We start from the raw sequence: 18,366 nt of genomic DNA, 5'->3' as shown, positions 1-18,366 counted from the left end.
TCGCACATCTGTAGACGTTTACGAGAATCGAAGGAAGCAGAGATGTTGTTGGGCTTTCTTGACTGTTACATCAACGTGAGTGGACCAGGACAGACTGTTGGTGATGGTCACCCCCAGGAACTTAAAGCTATCGACCATCTCCACTTCAGAGCCATTGATGCAGATGGGAGTGTGTGTCATGCTACGCTTCCTGACGTCGATGATCAGTACCTTGGTCTTTACGACATTTCGAGAGAGGTTGTTTTCGGCACACCATGCAACCAAGTGATTTATCTCCCTTTTGTAGTCTGATTTGTTGTTGTTTGAGATACGACCGCCACAGTCGTATCATCCACAAACTTAGAGATTGAGTTGGAGTTAAATCTTGCCACACAGTCATGTGTGTATAGAGAGTACAGTAGAGGACTGAGCACACATCATTGCGGGACCCCGGTGTTGAGGACTATTGCTTAGAAGGTGCTGTTGCCTATCCTGACATATTTTGGTCTGTTGGTGAGGAAGTCGAGGATCCAGCTGCACAGGGACGGGTCAAGTCTAAGATTGCAGAGTTTGGTTATAAGTCTTGTCGGGATAATGGTGTTGAAAACGGAGCTGTAGTCGATGAACAGCAGTTTTATTTGGTGTCCTTGTTGTCGAGGTGATCGAGTGTTGATTGTAGAGCTAGGGAGATAACATCTGCTGTGGACCGGTTGCGGCGATGAGTCATTCTCTGGGTAAGCTGTCCTACAACGCGGCCTCACGCATTTAGCCCTGTTCCCTGCCATCTCCGAGGATGACCCCATGTGGAATGTTCAAGTTCCCTGAGTGCCCTACCCCATGCCATCCTCCAACCCCCACATCTCACCCCCTCAAACTCCCATACACCTTACCCAGCACACCCTCTACAGCCAGCCCAGCCCTTCGCTCACACCCTTCAGACCGAGAATTGAGGAAAGTCAGAATGTTAGTGAAACAACATGCTTAATCATAATATATACATTGTTGTGCCCTGACCTCTACCTCTAGGTAAGAGAAGGGACGGGGATTTAAAACAGGAATTTAGGGAGCTAGGGTGGAAGCTGAGAGCCAGGACAAACCATGTTGTCATCTCTGGTTTGTTGCCAGTGCCACGTGCTAGTGAGGTGAGGAACAAGGAGGGAATGCAGATAAACATGTGGCTGCAGGGAGGGTGCAGGAGGGAGGGTTTCAGTTACGTGGATAATTGGAGCACATTCTGTACAGACGGGACGGTTTGCGCCTGAACCAGAGGGGCACCAATATCTTGGGAGGGAAATTTGCTACGGCTCTTCGGGGAGTTGAAACTAATTTGTCAGGTGGATGGGAAATCGAGCTGTAGTCCAGAAGCCAGTGTCGAGAGTAGTGAGGTACTGAGGAGGGTATCAAGGTCGCAGGAGTGTACCGCCAGACAGGAACGTGGGTTGAAGTGTGTCTACTTCAATGCAAGGAGCATCCGGAATAAGGTAGGTGAACTTGGAGCGTGGATTGGTACCTGGGACTACGATGTTGTGGGCATTATGGAGACATGGTTAGAACAGGAACAGGAATGGTTGTTGGAAGTTCCGGGGTATAGATGTTTCAGTAAGAGTAGGGAAGATGGTAAAAGAGGTGGAGGAGTAGCATTGTTAATCAAGGATAGTTAAACGGCTGCAGAAAGGAAGTTCGAGGGGGATCTGCCTACTGAGGTAATATGGGCTGAAGTTAGAAATAGGAAAGGAGCGGTCACGTTGTTAGGAGTTTTCTGAGGGTTTCCTGACACAATATGTGGATAGGCCGACAAGAGGTGGGGCCACATTGGATTTGGTACTGGGTAATGAACCGGGCCAAGTGTTAGATTTGTTTGTGGGAGAGCATTTTGGAGATAGTGACCACAATTCGGTGTCTTTCACTATTTCAATGGAGAGGGGTAGGGCCATACGGCAGGGCAAGGTTTATAATTGGGGGAGGGGTAATTATGATGTGATTAGGCAAGAATTAGGGAGCATAAGTTGGGAACAGAAACTGTCAGGGAACGGCACAAATGAAAAGTGGAGCTTGTTCGAGGAACAAATACTGCGTGTCCTTGATAGGTATGTCCCTGTCAGGCAGGGAGGAAATGGCCGTGTGAGGGAACCATGGTTCACAAAAGAGGTTGAATGTCTTGTCAAACGGAAAAAGGAAGCGTATGTAAGGATGAGAAAACAAGGTTTGGCTGGGTCGCTTGAGGGTTACAACGTAGCAAGGAATGAGCTAAAAAAAAGGGCTTAGGAGAGCTAGGAGGGGGCATGAGAAGTCCTTGGTGGGTCGGATCAAGGGAAACCTCAAGGCTTTTTACTCTTATGTGAGAAATAAAAGAATGACCAGGGTGAGGTTAGGGCCGGTCAAGGACAGTAGTGGGAACTTGTGCATGGAGTCAGAAGAGATATGAGAGGCGTTGAATGAATACTATTCTTCAGTGTTCACCAAGGAGAGGGACCATATTTTTGAGGATGAGAGTGTGATACAGGCGGGTAGACTGGAGGAGGCAGATGTTCTGAGGAAGGATGTATAGCAATTTTGAAAGAACCTTGGGGTCGACAAGTCCGCTGGGCCAGATGGGATATATCCTAGGATTCTTTGGGAGACAAGGGATGAGATTGCAGAGCCTTTGGTTTTGATCTTTGGGTCCTCACTGTCCACGGGGATAGTGCCAGAGGACTGGAGAGTGGTGAATGTTGTTCTTCAGTTCAAGAAAGGGACTAGGAATGACCCTGGTAATTATAGCTGGTTAGTCAGTAAGTTAATGGAAAAGGCCCTGAAGGATAGGATTTATGACCATTTGGAAAGATGCAGCTTAATCCGGGATAGTCAACACGGATTTGTGAAGGGTAAGTCTTGCCTCACAAGTTTGATTGAATTCTTTGAGGAGGTAATTAAGTGTGTAGATGAAGGTAGAGCAGTTGATGTGGTATACATGGATTTTAGTAAGGCGTTTGATAAGGTTCCCCATGGTCAGCCATGAAGAAAGTAAGGAGGTGTGGGATAGAGGGAAATTTGGCCAATTGGATAAGTAACTGGCTATCAAATAGAAGACAAAGGGTTATGGTGGCTGGAAATGTTTCAGACTGGAGACTAGTTACTAGCCGTGTACCACAGGGATCAGTGCTGGGTTCTCTGCTATTTGTGATTTTTATCAATGATTTGGAGGAGGGGACTGAAGGGTGGGTCAGTAAATTTGCTGATGACACCAAGATTGGTGGAGTAGTGGATGAGGTGAAGAGCTGTTGTAGGCTGCAAAGAGACATTGATAGGGTGCAGAGCTGGGCCGAAAAATGGCAGATGGAGTTTAACCCTGATAAGTGCGAGGTGATTCATTTTGATAGGAAAGATTAGAGATTGGTCTTATGAGGAAAGGTTGAGGGAGCTAGGGCTTTTCTCTTTGGAGCGGAGGAGGATGAGAGGCGACGCACTAGAGGTTTATAAGATGATGAGGGGGATAGATAGAGTGGACGTTCAGAGACTATTTCCTCGGGTGGATGTCGCTGTTACAAGGGGGCATAACTATAAGGTTCAGGGTGGGAGATATAGGAGGGATGTCCGAGGTAGGTTCTTTACACAGAGAGTGGTTAGGGTGTGGAATGGACTGCCTACTGTGATAGTGGAGTCGGCCACTTTAGGAAAGTTCAAACGGTTATTAGATAGGCACATGGAGAACACCAGAAAGATGGGGAGTGGGATAGCTTGATCTTGGTTTCGGACAATGCTCGGCACAACATCGAGGGCCGAAGGGCCTGTTCTGTCTGCACTGTTCTATGTGCTTCACCCATGCCAACTTAACCTGTGTCTAACTTTTTTATCTTATGTGCTCTAACGCTCCTAGGAGTGACTCCAGACAGCACATCAAAAGTGGAGGGTGCCTGCTTCATATCCCACCCTCTTACCTTTGGTGGCCGTCCCCTTGAGGGCCTGGGCATGGTGGGCCCAGCCTACGTTCGGGTATCACAGGTGAATAAATGCCACCCTGTTCTACCCGCTGCCCAATGAGATGTGCAAGTATCATGTGGAGGGGATTCTGAATCGCTGAGGTGTTCCAGTATCTCCCCTGCAGGATTGACCTCCGAGGGCCTCGGGGCGGGCGATTGCTCCCAGGCTACTCCATGGGACAGAGGTGAAGCCAGAGTGAGTTCCGCAGGCTCCACCGTCACCTGGCGCCGCCAGTCGGAGGCCCGCCCTTGTCTGAACCAGGGTCTCAATGCCCTCAGTCATGGTGCGTTAAGACTGGGCCACGTCCCTCAGCGTGTGAGTCGCATCCCTCACTGCCTCGGTCATGCCCCTCTGGCACTGTGCAATGTCCCTTTTGGATTGTGCTATGTCCCTCTGCGTCTCTGACATGTCGCTCTGTGACTGGCCAAGGTCAGTCAGCGCCCGGCTAATGCTCTCTATGCTCTCAGCCATGACCCTTTGTGAATGGGCCAAGCTCTGGAATACCGCAATACTATCCATGTGGACCCAGTATATGCCTGCCTGTGACTGGGCTTCCCTATCCTGAGCCTCAGCCATCGACCACAGTGTGCCTCAAGCCTTGGCCATTTTGACCCATGGCTCTAATGTCTTGTTCCAGGCCTTTCACCATGGACGGCAGCCGTTCAGTTTTGGCCTGGGTACCACGCATTGTTGATCCGATCTCCTGCACCTGGAGGTGGTTGGACTCCTCCAGCTGCATCTACAGGTGCTGGAAAGTTTCTGACACCGCCTCCTGTAAATTCTGGCTCTGCATCTGCATCTGCAACTCCACCAGTGATAGGGCCATACTTTCCAGAAGCGCAATACCTGTCCGGGCTATAGCTGCTTCCTGGGATCAGGCAGCCCTCCGACTATCAGCTACTTCGGGTGTCCCTACCTCCACATGATATGATGCAGCATGTGTGAGGTGCGCACCAAAAGGTGACCCAGGTACCTCCTCACTAAATGCCCTGCTGAGGTGATAAACTCTGCGATGGTGGAGGGTGCAGATGACAGCAGTGACGAGATGTCGATGCCTTCCCTGGAGTGGTGCTCCATGGTGTGCTGGGGATCCGGCTGGGGGCAAGGTACCCCTGCGGACCGGCCTGGTCTGTTGGTGATCCTGCAAGACAAAAGACAAGGAGACACGGTGAGATCATTGGAAGGAATGGTCTGGAGGAGAGGGCTGACTCACTGGATATAGAGACATCATTTTGCAATGGGATCTCACTCGGTTGTCGCATAATGACGTCTGCCTTGGAGATAGCCTTCTCCTGCACTTCCCTGATAACTCCAGCGCCCTCTGCTCCACAGCGGTTAGATCCCTGAGGTCCGGAGAGCCCCCTCCCGTCTTCTCCCACTCTCAGCGATTGTGGGCTGCTGTTTCCTAGGGGACACATAAAGGACATGATGAGACGCATGGAGGCGAGTTACACAGGGGGTCTGTAGGTGGTGGCCTGTGTGCAAGGCACCTGGCCAAAGAGGACAATACATGTGTTGCTGTTTGGTGCAGGGTGGAATGTGAGGGAGATGCCGGCAAGTGGGTTTTGATTGGCTTCCAGGTGAGTGGGGGTGTGATGTGAGGAGGAAGGGACAGGAGGGAGGGACAGAGGTGGTGACTCACCTGAGCTGCCCGAAGGAGGTCATTCATCTTCCTTCACTGTGTGCCAGTCCACCTGGTCAGGCTGACAGCATTCGCCACCTCCTCCCAAGCCCGCGCACAATAGCGGGATGGAGTCTCCTGCCCAACCCTGGGGACGAGGGTGGCCTGCCTGCCTCTCCACCGCATCAAACACCCTGTCAAGGTCCGGGTCCAGTGATCTGACATCTTCTTGAGAGTGTTTGAGGAGTGGAGTGCTTATAAACAGCTGCAGCGTGCCAAGCTCTCCCGCATCAATTCCGGGCCCAGACAATGGCTGGAACGGGAATTGCTCGAGATTCACGTGGGCAGAGTGCTGGTCTGTTAGCAGGTTCTGAATTGCTCCACAGCTGGCGACCCAACGGGAACGAGTACCGCACACTATTCGGTCCCCGCGTCAACACTTAGTCTCCCAAATAGAGAATCCTGGCCATTATTACCAATTCTTTTCAGAGGATCCTCACTCCAGTTGAAATCATATTGTTTATGGGAGTATTATTAGGTAACGCACAATGTATTGTTCTGGAACTGACTGAGAGCTCTACTCCTTTTAAGGCTAAAGGTTCTGGTTTCTAAGTAAAATCCTAAGGCCAATCAGATTTTAATTATTTGTTTTCACCCGACGCAATTCTTTCACAATCAAGAGTTGAATTCCTCTCCAGCAAGCATATTACAGCCCCGGTTAAAGTGAGTGGCTTTCTCTGTTTTGAAGTGTGCTGATTTATGAGCAATAGACTATGTGCAATCTACAACACCTAGTTGTTTTCATTTAAAATATTGAACACTTTGGATAGAGCTTCTGAATCAAAATCATTAGAAAAGGACAGGATTCCAACAGTAATCTGCGGCAATCCACTCAACCCCCCCATTCTGACATTGCTCCTTCAAATAATCACATAGCTGACAATTAAAAGCAGATGCTTAATTGTGAATTTATCTTCCCTCTTTCCCCAACAACCCACAGGCACTATTCTCAGCTTCCCTAATGCTGTCCTAGTTGTGATCAACTTCTCTAATCTCTTCCCCCAACCTTTTGTGACCTTTAACTTTCCAGAAACCAGCCCAACCATGCTGTTATCACCTCTGCAATCTCTACGCAACAACTGCTAAATTTACCTGCTCCTGGGCTGTGGTCTTTTTCACCGTAGGATTTCTCTGGCTGACTTGCGGTGAAGCCTGCCAATCAGGCTGACTTCCATGTGGAGAATGTAAAGAGATCAACACATGCACAAGTTAAAATTCCACAACATGTTAAAAAGCTTCTGTGTTCCCTGACTGCATCTCCTTCCGCTGTTCCAACTCCCCATGCCAATGAATGTCGGGACCACAATGGTAAATTATTAGTTGAGATTTAAAACTGCATTTAATGCGAAAACTATTGATCGGGGTGAAATCTGCTTGATTACAGTTTCTGAATTTCAAAATTAACGTAAAATTGTTCGTCGGTCGTAACTGATCCGTGCCCTTTTACTTTTAGTCAGTACGTTGCAATTAAAATTCATTGCTAATGAATGTCTGAATGTTGGCATCTGATTTCAAGAGATTTTCCATAGAGGAGACAGGATGATTTACTCACAGGAGTATTACTGCAGCATGGAGTTAGAAAAGGCAGACTCTCTTGGCAACCTTCTGGCTCACAACACAGTAGTTTACATCTTGTTCGTCGACTTTGTGTTAAGCATCACCTGTTGTGGCACAGGAGCCCCACTCTGGCAGGGCAGTCTCTGCCACAGTAGCTGCAAATTAAAAGAATGGGCTGAGAAAGTGCAGGAGTCACTGGCCTCTTTTTTTATTTCTTGTTGCTAATAACCACAAGCAGCGAGTATGTTTCTTGTATTGACCAAATGACCACACAACCAGTATGTTAGCTCAAAAGACAGTTTATTATTGAACACAAGACTTATCTCTATGTGCAATGATACACACAGCTACACATTAAACTACACCTATTAACTAAGATGACCTTTACTTAACTTCTGGATGACCGGCTCTGTGCAGGTAAATAAGGCCTTATGTGTGTAGGCTGGAAGTCGTCAGGTTTGTCTCGGCTACGGCTCGTCTCTCTCGGGTAGCAATCGCAGGTCTTGAACTTGGCTGGTCGTTATGCTGCAGTTGGTGTGTGCACAGGCCAGTCCCAAAAGAGACCGATCCCTCGTTGTGCAGTGCCTCTTATCCTTCTCCGCAGTGACTCTTATCCTTCTCCGCAGTGACTCTTATCGTTCTCCTTTTTCGCACCCTTTTGGACGGTGCTAACTCAGGATCCAAAGGATCAATAGGGTCTCGATCACCCTAATCGATTCTGGCCAATTAGGGGCGGGTACCTCGATGACTGAGCGGGTCCAATTACCATTGTCCCAAGTACGTATGCCTTTCCAAATAAGGGAAGCAGCGCCGGTGAGTCTGCTACCGTTGCTATTCCTTGATTTGAGTTTATTGTCTTGCGGATATCGGTGATTGACCTTTAACAGGTGCAAGTTTCAGTTCGGTCTGGTTTTCCTTTGCACAATACACAGGGGCTGTGTATTGTCAGTGTCCCAACTTGATCACAATTCCCATTATCCTTTGTGGATGGCCATTTTAGATAGCTACATTCTCTATGCCCTATTCCCAGCCAGATAAAGTTTCCATTTCTCCTCACCTCTTCCGATGCTTCTTCAGTCAACCTATAGAAGCCACAGACTTCAAAGACTGTCACCAATGTCATAGCTCGCTTGAAAGTGTCCTTGTAGTTGAGGAATGGATATCCAGCAGGTCACGACCTAGTGACCAGTTCATCATACAGAAGATATTTGGCTACATGGCTGGCATCTATTCAATGAATGGGGCTGTGCCAGCGCAGAAGTAGTCGGCTTAGTAATGAGCGCATGCTGATGGAATTATGTTCCAGGACCCCTGAATCGGTGACCTTGTCCTGCAAGTTATAGCAAGGATTAGTCCGAGACAGTGAAGATGGAAACCGTTCAGCCACTTTTCCTGCATGTCCAAGTCTCAGTATTCTAGAAGAGTACACTGAGGACACAAGCTTGACAGACTTGGTCAGTTTGCTATTCTTCCACATATAATGATTATGTCAACATTTACTTTCATTCAAAGTTATTATGAACTGTCAAACCATAAGTTAAAGTATCTTAATATATTAAAATATGCTCACAGTGCCTGCAGTCAGCACTTACACAAAAATTAATATCCCCCATTTCACAAACATTTCTATTCTATACACAGGGTGGACCCACTGTACATTCTTACCTTGAAATCTCCTGTTTGCTTTTGCACTTCTACACCTAACTTCAGCTATGCCTGGATAATACAGGTGCGGTTTCTAAAAGGAATGCAAATTGAGAGCAGGTTGGCAGCAACCAGTGAACAAATTGGTTTTGATCTCCATTGCTAAGACTGCAATTTTCATATGTGGCAAAGTGAATAAATGTTGGTGTATTTATTTAACTTCTACCTCTTCTATTTAGTGCAGCAATCCTTTGTGCAATTGATTGCCACACGTGACCAAAGATCATTTGTAAAAGGTATTTAATTTATTAATAAGTGCAAATTAATTAATTTGTTCCTATTATTTAAATGTGGGATTCACCACCCTGTCATTTTTATGGATTGTTAGTGAATGACTGTCTGAAGTATATGCCAGGAAGGTCACAGCCAACCTGTCGAGTTAAACAAAGACCTGTTTCAAATCAAAGCAGTAAACGTAAGTACATGCATTGAATTAGATAATTACTTAAATAAATAATCTTTATTGTCACAAGTAGGCTTACATTGACACTGCAATGAAGTTACTGTGAAAAGCCCCCAGTCGCCACATTCCGGCGCCTGTTCGGGTACACAGAGGGAGAATTCAGAATATCCAAATGACCTAATAGCACGTCTTTCGGGACTTGTGGGAGGAAACCAACGCAGACACAGGGAGAACATGCGGACTCCGCACAGACAGTTACCCAAGCCGGGAATCGAACCTGGGACCCTGGCACTGTGAAGCCACAGTGCGAACCACTTGCTACCGTGCTGCCCATAGATCATCTTGATGTTGCTGCATGATATGAAAGTGATAGAATTCAGACACTCACACCATACAATGAACAATTTCGCAATACGTATGTGTCACAATATGTGGATATTGTAAGGAACATAGAGGGTTAATGTAATGTTACTAATCTCTGCACTAGATGTTGCGAAGAGCAACCATATAAATATCATATATCTCCTTGACTTCTGGGAGAGAGACAAGAGAGAGTGAGAGAGAGTGGAAGGGAGCCAGACTGAGTAGATGTGAGATAGTTTGGCTGGTAGCACAGTTTAGTATTGTAGAAGTGTAATGTATTCTTTACTTATCTAATTCCTTAGCAAATGTTTGAATCTAATTAAGTGTAGTGTAATGAATTAGTTAAACATAAAATTCTGTCTTTTTACCATTTTCCCCTACTCTGACTTTATTTTCTTGCACACGTGTTGTTTTAAGCTCCATTCCTTCCTGTCATACCCTGGTTATCATTACCCGTATCACTACTCTGCGCTATTGCTTTGATCTTCCTCTTTAACTTTCCAAATCTCCCCTCACCTGAACCAACCTCTCCCCATTCCTCACTATTATATCGTTTAAATCCTTCTCTACAGCCCTAGGTGTACAATTCATAGGGACACTGGTCCCAGCACGGTTCAAGTGAAAGTCATCCCAACAGTATAGCTCCCTCTTTCTCCAGTATTGGTGCCAGTGGTCTATAAATCAAAACCTATTTCTCCCACACCAATCTTTGAATCGCACGACTAACTCTTTGACCTTATTTACCCGATGCCAATTTGCTTGTGGCTCAGGTAATAATCCAGGGATTGTTACCTTTGGGTTTCTGCTTTTGAATGTGACGTTTAGCTGCTCATGCTCTCTCATTGGAACCTCATTTTTTTTAGTTCTATCTATGCCTTTTGTATCTACATGCGCCATGACAACTGGATCCTTCCCCTCCCACTGCAAGTTCCCCACCAACCCTGAGGACATGTCCTTAACCATGAGGACATGCCCTTAACCCTTGCCCGGGTAGGCAACACAGCCTTCAGGACTGGTGCTCTCAGCTGCAGAGAACAGTATCTATTCCCCCAACTATATTGTTACTACTCAAACAAATTCCTTTTTACTCCCCCCACTTGAATGGCTCTCAGCACCACATTGAAGTGGTTAGATTGCTCATCTTCCTTGTTGTGTTGGGCGCTCTGGATCCATGGAACACATACAGGCCACCAACACTTAAAATAGTGCAACACTATTTTATTAAGTCTGAAACTGTTTAACATACTTTCACTGTGGGTTAACACGATATTAGATTGAACTAAAGACCTATGCCTTGTCCTAACCAGTCGATGCACTCGGCACATGGTGAAGATCTGTGCTGCAGGCTGTGAACTCTGTCCTAGGAAGCTGCAGCTCGAATGAGCGGGAACTCTGATGCCCCCTGTCTTTATAGTGCGTGTGCTCTAACTGGTGATTGGCTGCGGTGTTGTGTGTGTTGATTGGTCCCACTGTGTGTCCATCAGTGTGTGTGTGTCTGCACCATGATATACTGGTGTATATTATGACACTCCTGAAGTCCCTGCTCTCATCCACACAAGCTGCAAGAAAATTTAACCTGTTTTCCAAGTTCAAGAGCTGAGGCTCCTCCATTGGTACCTCACTTTCTGGATCCCCAGAGCTGACTCCACTACAGTCACACCCTCCTGTCCCTGACTACAGACCAAATTTGAAGTACCCAGCTTAAGGGTTGTGACTGTCTTCTTGAACAAAGTCTCTGCCTTGATGCATCACAGTATCCTAAACTCAGACTCCAGTTCAACAACTCTGAGTTAAAGTTCTTCAAGTTGTAGATTCTCACTGAAGAATTGATTGCCATTGATCACACAGGTATCCGTCAGTTCCCACATACTACAGCTGTAACACTTCATCTGCCCTGCCATCTTTATTTTCTTTTATTTAACTAATTAGGTTTCATGTTTAGAAATATTACTTAACAATTGTCTATAGTTAGATTATGGAGTTTAATTAGTTATTCAATAAATGTATTTAATAGAATACTTATATCTCCCCAATACCGCTTTAAACAACTGTCCCAATTTGGAGAGGTTAAAAAAAAAAAACTTAAAACATCTACTTACTCACTAATGAATGTCTCCGGACTTCAGCTCTTAACTGATCCCAATGTCCTTGGCTACCTCTCTTTTTGTAAAAAGGGCAGAACAGATGCTCCCCTGTCATGGCACCAAATTCCCTCACTTAGCAAATTCTACAGTTAAGCACCCTCATGCTCTACATGAAGAGATTTCTTCCAAATTGTTACTTGACTTATTAATAGCAATTTTAAATGGATTACCTTTTGTCACTGGCTCCACATAAATGATGTAGAAGCATATTTGGTCTTAACTAACATTTTTATTGCTTTAGTGGAGAAACTTGAACACACAGGAGTACCAGCAGAGCCCAATAGAGGTGATCGTAACACCAATTGGTTCCGGAAAAATTTGTACATTTCATGGCAATTATTATGAAGCTTCTTTTTGATTGAGAGAAGGAAGCAAATGAGACCAAGAAGCAATGTGAAATAGAATGTACTTGTCTGCAGTCCCACTAACATTCCAGCAGAATATTGAGATGACACATGTGACTGGTTTATTTAACTGGGTTTCTTGTGGATCGCAAATTGAGACTGTAAATGTCATGGTCCATATCGGTTTTTCCAATTTTAGTATAAAGTATATTGTGCTTTCTGTATATTTAAAATATCTGGGAGCACCTTTAAATAAATGGGTAATAAGCTATTTAACAACCCAGACATTTACATTTATTCTTCCATCTTTCTCCATTGTCACCTTCTGCCCCATTCTTTCCCTGCCTCTGTAATTGCTCAAAATGTTTTATCTCCAACAACTTTCAGTTCTGGCAATAGGCCGTTGGTCTGAAACATCAGGTGGAATTTTAAAGTTTTGATTGTCTATGAGAGGAGGGGAATGAGTGGGTAGGGAGATAAGGGGACCTGTGTGGCGCACAAAGACTCCGTGAGACAAATAGAGTGAAGTCGATGAGGCTTTATTAAGCGTGTCTGTTCCCCAGCAGCCCGATAGTAAACTGGCCTGCGGGGGAAGGCACCGGCTTCTTATACTTCGCCTTCAGGGCGGAGTATGAGGTCAACGGCCAAACAAGACCCGGGATCTGTCAGCCAATGACATTAGGGCTTCCAGTCCCACATGACCCCCAATACCGGGGAGGGGCCCTTTGAAATCGAGACTGAGGCGTTCAAAGGGACGGGAAGCCTTAATCAGGTGCGCTCCATCTGGCCTGAAAAAATGCGGTTTGCATTCTGCGCAGATGTGGCAGTCTCTTGTGACTGTACGGACCTCCTCTAAGGAGTATGGGAGATTGCCGGACTTGATGAAGTGGTAAAACCGAGTGACCCCCGGGTGGCAGAGGTCCTCGTGGAGGGCTTGGAGGCGGTCAATTTGTGCGTTGGCACATAGAACATAGAACATAGAACAATACAGCGCAGTACAGGCCCTTCGGCCCACGATGTTGCACCGAAACAAAAGCCATCTAACCTACACTATACCATTATCATCCATATGTTTATCCAATAAACTTTTAAATGCCCTCAATGTTGGCGAGTTCACTACTGTAGCAGGTAGGGCATTCCACGGCCTCACTACTCTTTGCGTAAAGAACCTACCCCTGACCTCTGTCCTATATCTATTACCCCTCAGTTTAAGGCTATGTCCCCTCGTGCTAGCCATTTCCATCCGCGGGAGAAGGCTCTCACTGTCCACCCTATCTATCCCTCTGATCATTTTGTATGCCTCTATTAAGTCTCCTCTTAACCTTCTCCTCTCCAACGAAAACAACCTCAAGTCCATCAGCCTTTCCTCATAAGATTTTCCCTCCATACCAGGCAACATCCTGGTAAATCTCCTCTGCACCCGTTCCAAAGCCTCCACGTCCTTCCTATAATGCGGTGACCAGAACTGTACGCAATACTCCAAATGCGGCCGTACCAGAGTTCTGTACAGCTGCAACATGACCTCCTGACTCCGGAACTCAATCCCTCTACCAATAAAGGCCAACACTCCATAGGCCTTCTTTACCACCCTATCAACCTGGGTGGCAACTTTCAGGGATCTATGTACATGGACACCTAGATCCCTCTGCTCATCCACACTTTCAAGAACTTTTCCATTAGCCAAATATTCCACATTCCTGTTTTTCCTTCCAAAGTGAATCACCTCACACTTCTCTACATTAAACTCCATTTGCCACCTCTCAGCCCAGCACTGCAGCTTATCTATATCCCTCTGTAACCTGCTACTTCCTTCCACACTATCGACAACACCACCGACTTTAGTATCGTCTGCAAATGTACTCACCCACCCTTCTGCGCCTTCCTCTAGGTCATTGATAAAAATGACAAACAGCAACGGCCCCAGAACAGATCCTTGTGGTACTCCACTTGTGACAGAACTCCATTCTGAACATTTCCCATCAACCACCACCCTCTGTCTTCTTTCAGCTAGCCAATTTCTGATCCACATCTCTAAATCACCCTCAATCCCCAGCCTCCGTATTTTCTGCAATAGCCTTCCGTGGGGAACCTTATCAAACATATAGAACATAGAACATAGAACAATACAGCGCAGTACAGGCCCTTCGGCCCATGATGTTGCACCGAAACAAAAGCCATCTAACCTACACTATGCCATTATCATCCATATGTTTATCCAATAAACTTTTAAATGCCCTCAATGTTGGCGAGTTCACTACTGTAGCAGGTAGGGCATTCCACGGCCTCACTACTCTTTGCGTAAAGAACCTACCTCTGACCTCTGTCCTATATCTATTACCCCTCAGTTTAAAGTTATGTCCCCTCGTGCCAGCCATATCCATCCGCGGGAGAAGGCTCTCACTGTCCACCCTATCCAACCCCCTGATCATTTTGTATGCCTCTATTAAGTCTCCTCTTAACCTTCTTCTCTCCAACGAAAACAACCTCAAGTCCGTCAGCCTTTCCTCATAAGATTTTCCCTCCATACCAGGCAACATCCTGGTAAATCTCCTCTGCACCCGCTCCAAAGCCTCCACGTCCTTCCTATAATGCGGTGACCAGAACTGTACGCAATACTCCAAATGCGGCCGTACCAGAGTTCTGTACAGCTGCAACATGACCTCCCGACTCCGGAACTCAATCCCTCTACCAATAAAGGCCAACATTCCATAGGCCTTCTTCACAACCCTATCAACCTGGGTGGCAACTTTCAGGGATCTATGTACATGGACACCTAGATCCCTCTGCTCAGCCACACTTTCAAGAACTTTACCATTAGCCAAATATTCCGCATTCCTGTTATTCCTTCCAAAGTGAATCACCTCACACTTCTCTACATTAAACTCCATTTGCCACCTCTCAGCCCAGCTCTGCAGCTTATCTGGGGCAACGGCCCCAGAACAGATCCTTGTGGTACTCCACTTGTGACTGTACTCCATTCTGAACATTTCCCATCAACCACCACCCTCTGTCTTCTTTCAGCTAGCCAATTTCTGATCCACATCTCTAAATCACCCTCAATCCCCAGCCTCCGTATTTTTTGCAATAGCCTACCGTGGGGAACCTTATCAAACGCTTTGCTGAAATCCATATACACCACATCAACTGCTCTACCCTCGTCTACCTGTTCAGTCACCTTCTCAAAGAACTCAATAAGGTTTGTGAGGCATGACCTACCCTTCACAAAGCCATGCTGACTATCCCTGATCATATTATTCCTATCTAGATGATTATAAATCTTGTCTCTTATAATCCCCTCCAAGACTTTACCCACTACAGACGTGAGGCTCACCGGTCTATAGTTGCCGGGGTTGTCTCTGCTCCCCTTTTTGAACAAAGGGACCACATTTGCTGTCCTCCAGTCCTCTGGCACTATTCCTGTAGCCAATGATGACATAAAAATCAAAGCCAAAGGTCCAGCAATCTCTTCCCTGGCCTCCCAGAGAATCCTAGGATAAATCCCATCAGGTCCCGGGGACTTATCTATTTTCAGCCTGTCCAGAATTGCCAACACCTCTTCCCTACGTACCTCAATGCCATCTATTCTATTAGCCTGGGGCTCAGCATTCTCCTCCACAACATTATCTTTTTCCTGAGTGAATACTGACGAAAAATATTCATTTAGTATCTCGCCTATCTCTTCAGACTCCACACACAATTTCCCATCCCTGTCCTTGACTGGTCCTACACTTTCCCTAGTCATTCGCTTATTCCTGACATACCTATAGAAAGCTTTTGGGTTTTCCTTGATCCTTCCTGCCAAATACTTCTCATGTCCCCTCCTTGCTCGTCTTAGCTCTCTCTTTAGATCCTTCCTCGCTACCTTGTAACTATCCATCGCCCCAACTGAAACTTCACACCTCATCTTCACATAGGCCTCCTTCTTCCTCTTAACAAGAGATTCCACTTCTTTGGTAAACCACGGTTCCCTCGCTCGGCACCTTCCTCCCTGCCTGACCGGTACATACTTATCAAGAACACGCAGTAGCTGATCCTTGAACAAGCTCCACTTATCCAGTGTGTCCAAAACTTGCAGCCTACTTCTCCACCTTATCCCCCCCTAGTCACGCCTAATGGCATCATAATTTCCCTTCCCCCAGCTATAACTCTTGCCCTGCGGTGTATACTTATCCCTTTCCATCCTTAACGTAAACGTCACCGAATTGTGGTCACTGTCCCCAAAGTGCTCACCTACCTCCAAATCCAACACCTGGCCTGGTTCATTACCCAAAACCAAATCCAATGTGGCCTCGCCTCTTGTTGGCCTGTCAACAAACTGTGTCAGGAAACCCTCCTGCACACACTGTACAAAAAACGACCCATCTAATGTACTCGAACTATATCTTTTCCAGTCAATATTTGGAAAGTTAAAGTCTCCCATAATAACTACCCTATTACTTTCGCTCTTATCCAGGATCATCCTCGCCATCCTTTCCTCTACATCCCTAGAACTATTTGGAGGCCTATAGAAAACTCCCAACAGGGTGACCTCTCCTTTCCTGTTTCTAACCTCAGCCCATACTACCTCGGAAGATGAGTCCCCATCTAGCATCCTCTCCGCCACCGTAATACTGCTCTTGACTAGCAGCGCCACACCTCCCCCTCTTTTGCCTCCTTCTCGGAGCTTACTAAAACACCTAAACCCCGGAACCTGCAACATCCATTCCTGTCCCTGCTCTATCCATGTCTCCGAAATGGCCACAACATCGAAGTCCCAGGTACCAACCCATGCTGCCAGTTCCCCTACCTTATTTCGTATACTCCTGGCATTGAAGTAGACACACTTCAAACCACCTACCTGAACACTGGCCCCCTCCTGCGACGTCAAATCTGAGCTCCTGACCTCTATACTCTCATTCTCCCTTACCCTAAAACTACAATCCAGGTTCCCATGCCCCTGCTGCATTAGTTTAAACCCCCCCAAAGAGCACTAACAAATCTCCCCCCCAGGATATTTGTGCCCCGCAGGTTCAGATGTAGACCATCCTGTCTGTAGAGGTCCCACCTTCCCCAGAAAGAGCCCCAGTTATCCAGAAATCTGAATCCCTCCCGCCTGCACCATCCCTGTAGCCACGTGTTTAATTGCTCTCTCTCCCTATTCCTCATCTCACTATCACGTGGCACGGGCAACAACCCAGAGATAACAACTCTGTTCGTTCTAGTTCTGAGCTTCCATCCTAGCTCCCTGAAAGCCTGCCTGACATCCTTATCCCCTTTCCTACCTATGTCGTTAGTGCCAATGTGGACCACGACTTGGGGCTGCTCCCCCTCCCCCTTAAGGACCCGGAAAACACGATCCGAGACATCACGTACCCTTGCACCTGGGAGGCAACATACCAAACGTGAGTCTCTCACGCTCCCACAAAATCTCCTATCTGTGCCCCTGACTATAGAGTCCCCAATTACTAATGCTCTGCTCCTCTCCCCCCTTCCCTTCTGAGCAACACGGACAGACTCTGTGCCAGAGGTCCGTACCCCATGGTTTACCCCTGGTAAGTCGTCCCCCCCACAAGTATCCAAAGCGGTATACTTGTTTCTCAGGGGAACGACCGTAGGGGATCTCTGCACTGACTGTTTTTTCCCCGTCCCTCTTACAGTTACCCATCTATCTCCAATCTTTGGTGTAACTAATTCCCTGAAGCTGCTATCTATGACCCCCTCTGCCTCCCGAATGATCCGAAGTTCTTCCAACTCCAGCTCCAGTTCCCTAACTCGGTCTTGGAGGAGCTGGAGATGGCAGCACTTCCTGCAGGTAAAATCAGCAGGGACACTAACGGCATCCCTCACCTCAAACATCCTGCAGGAGGAACATTGCACTCCCTTCCCTGCCATTCCTCTAACTTTCTACCAAGATCTGTCTAACAACTAAATTTTAAAAAATTTTATATATAAAAAAAATATATATATATTATTAATAACAATAATAAAATATGGTACTTACCTCACACCAAAGGGTTTTATTATTAGGTTAGAGGGGGAGGGCGGGTGGGAGACACTACACGTGTAGTGTCTCGGGTTTCCTCTCCACCAGAATTTATTGGTGAGGGTCTTCCCAGAAGTCCGCGGGTCGACTTCCTGTTCCCACCTTAAACACTAGAATTAAAAAAAAAAAAATTTATTTAAAGGAGAAACTTACCTCCCAGAAATCACTTCCCACTGCCCCCGCTGAAATGGACTAGCCTGCTCCGCTCC

At 46.6% G+C, this 18,366-nt stretch overlaps 1 protein-coding gene across 1 annotated transcript in view; it reads left to right on the top strand.

The window, feature by feature from the left end:
• Positions 1 to 18,366, top strand: part of LOC140391613 (uncharacterized) — a 54,660-nt gene that overhangs the window by 26,364 nt on the left and 9,930 nt on the right. The window contains exons 3-4 of the mRNA XM_072476274.1: positions 9,061 to 9,117; positions 9,210 to 9,296. Of these exons, the coding sequence (XP_072332375.1) occupies positions 9,061 to 9,117; positions 9,210 to 9,296 (144 nt within the window). The remainder of the gene's footprint in view (positions 1 to 9,060; positions 9,118 to 9,209; positions 9,297 to 18,366) is intronic.

This window comes from Scyliorhinus torazame, chromosome 15 (genome assembly GCF_047496885.1).
Source record: "Scyliorhinus torazame isolate Kashiwa2021f chromosome 15, sScyTor2.1, whole genome shotgun sequence".
In the NCBI taxonomy this organism is placed as follows: domain Eukaryota; kingdom Metazoa; phylum Chordata; class Chondrichthyes; order Carcharhiniformes; family Scyliorhinidae; genus Scyliorhinus; species Scyliorhinus torazame.
This window is presented reverse-complemented; position numbering and strand designations above follow the sequence as displayed.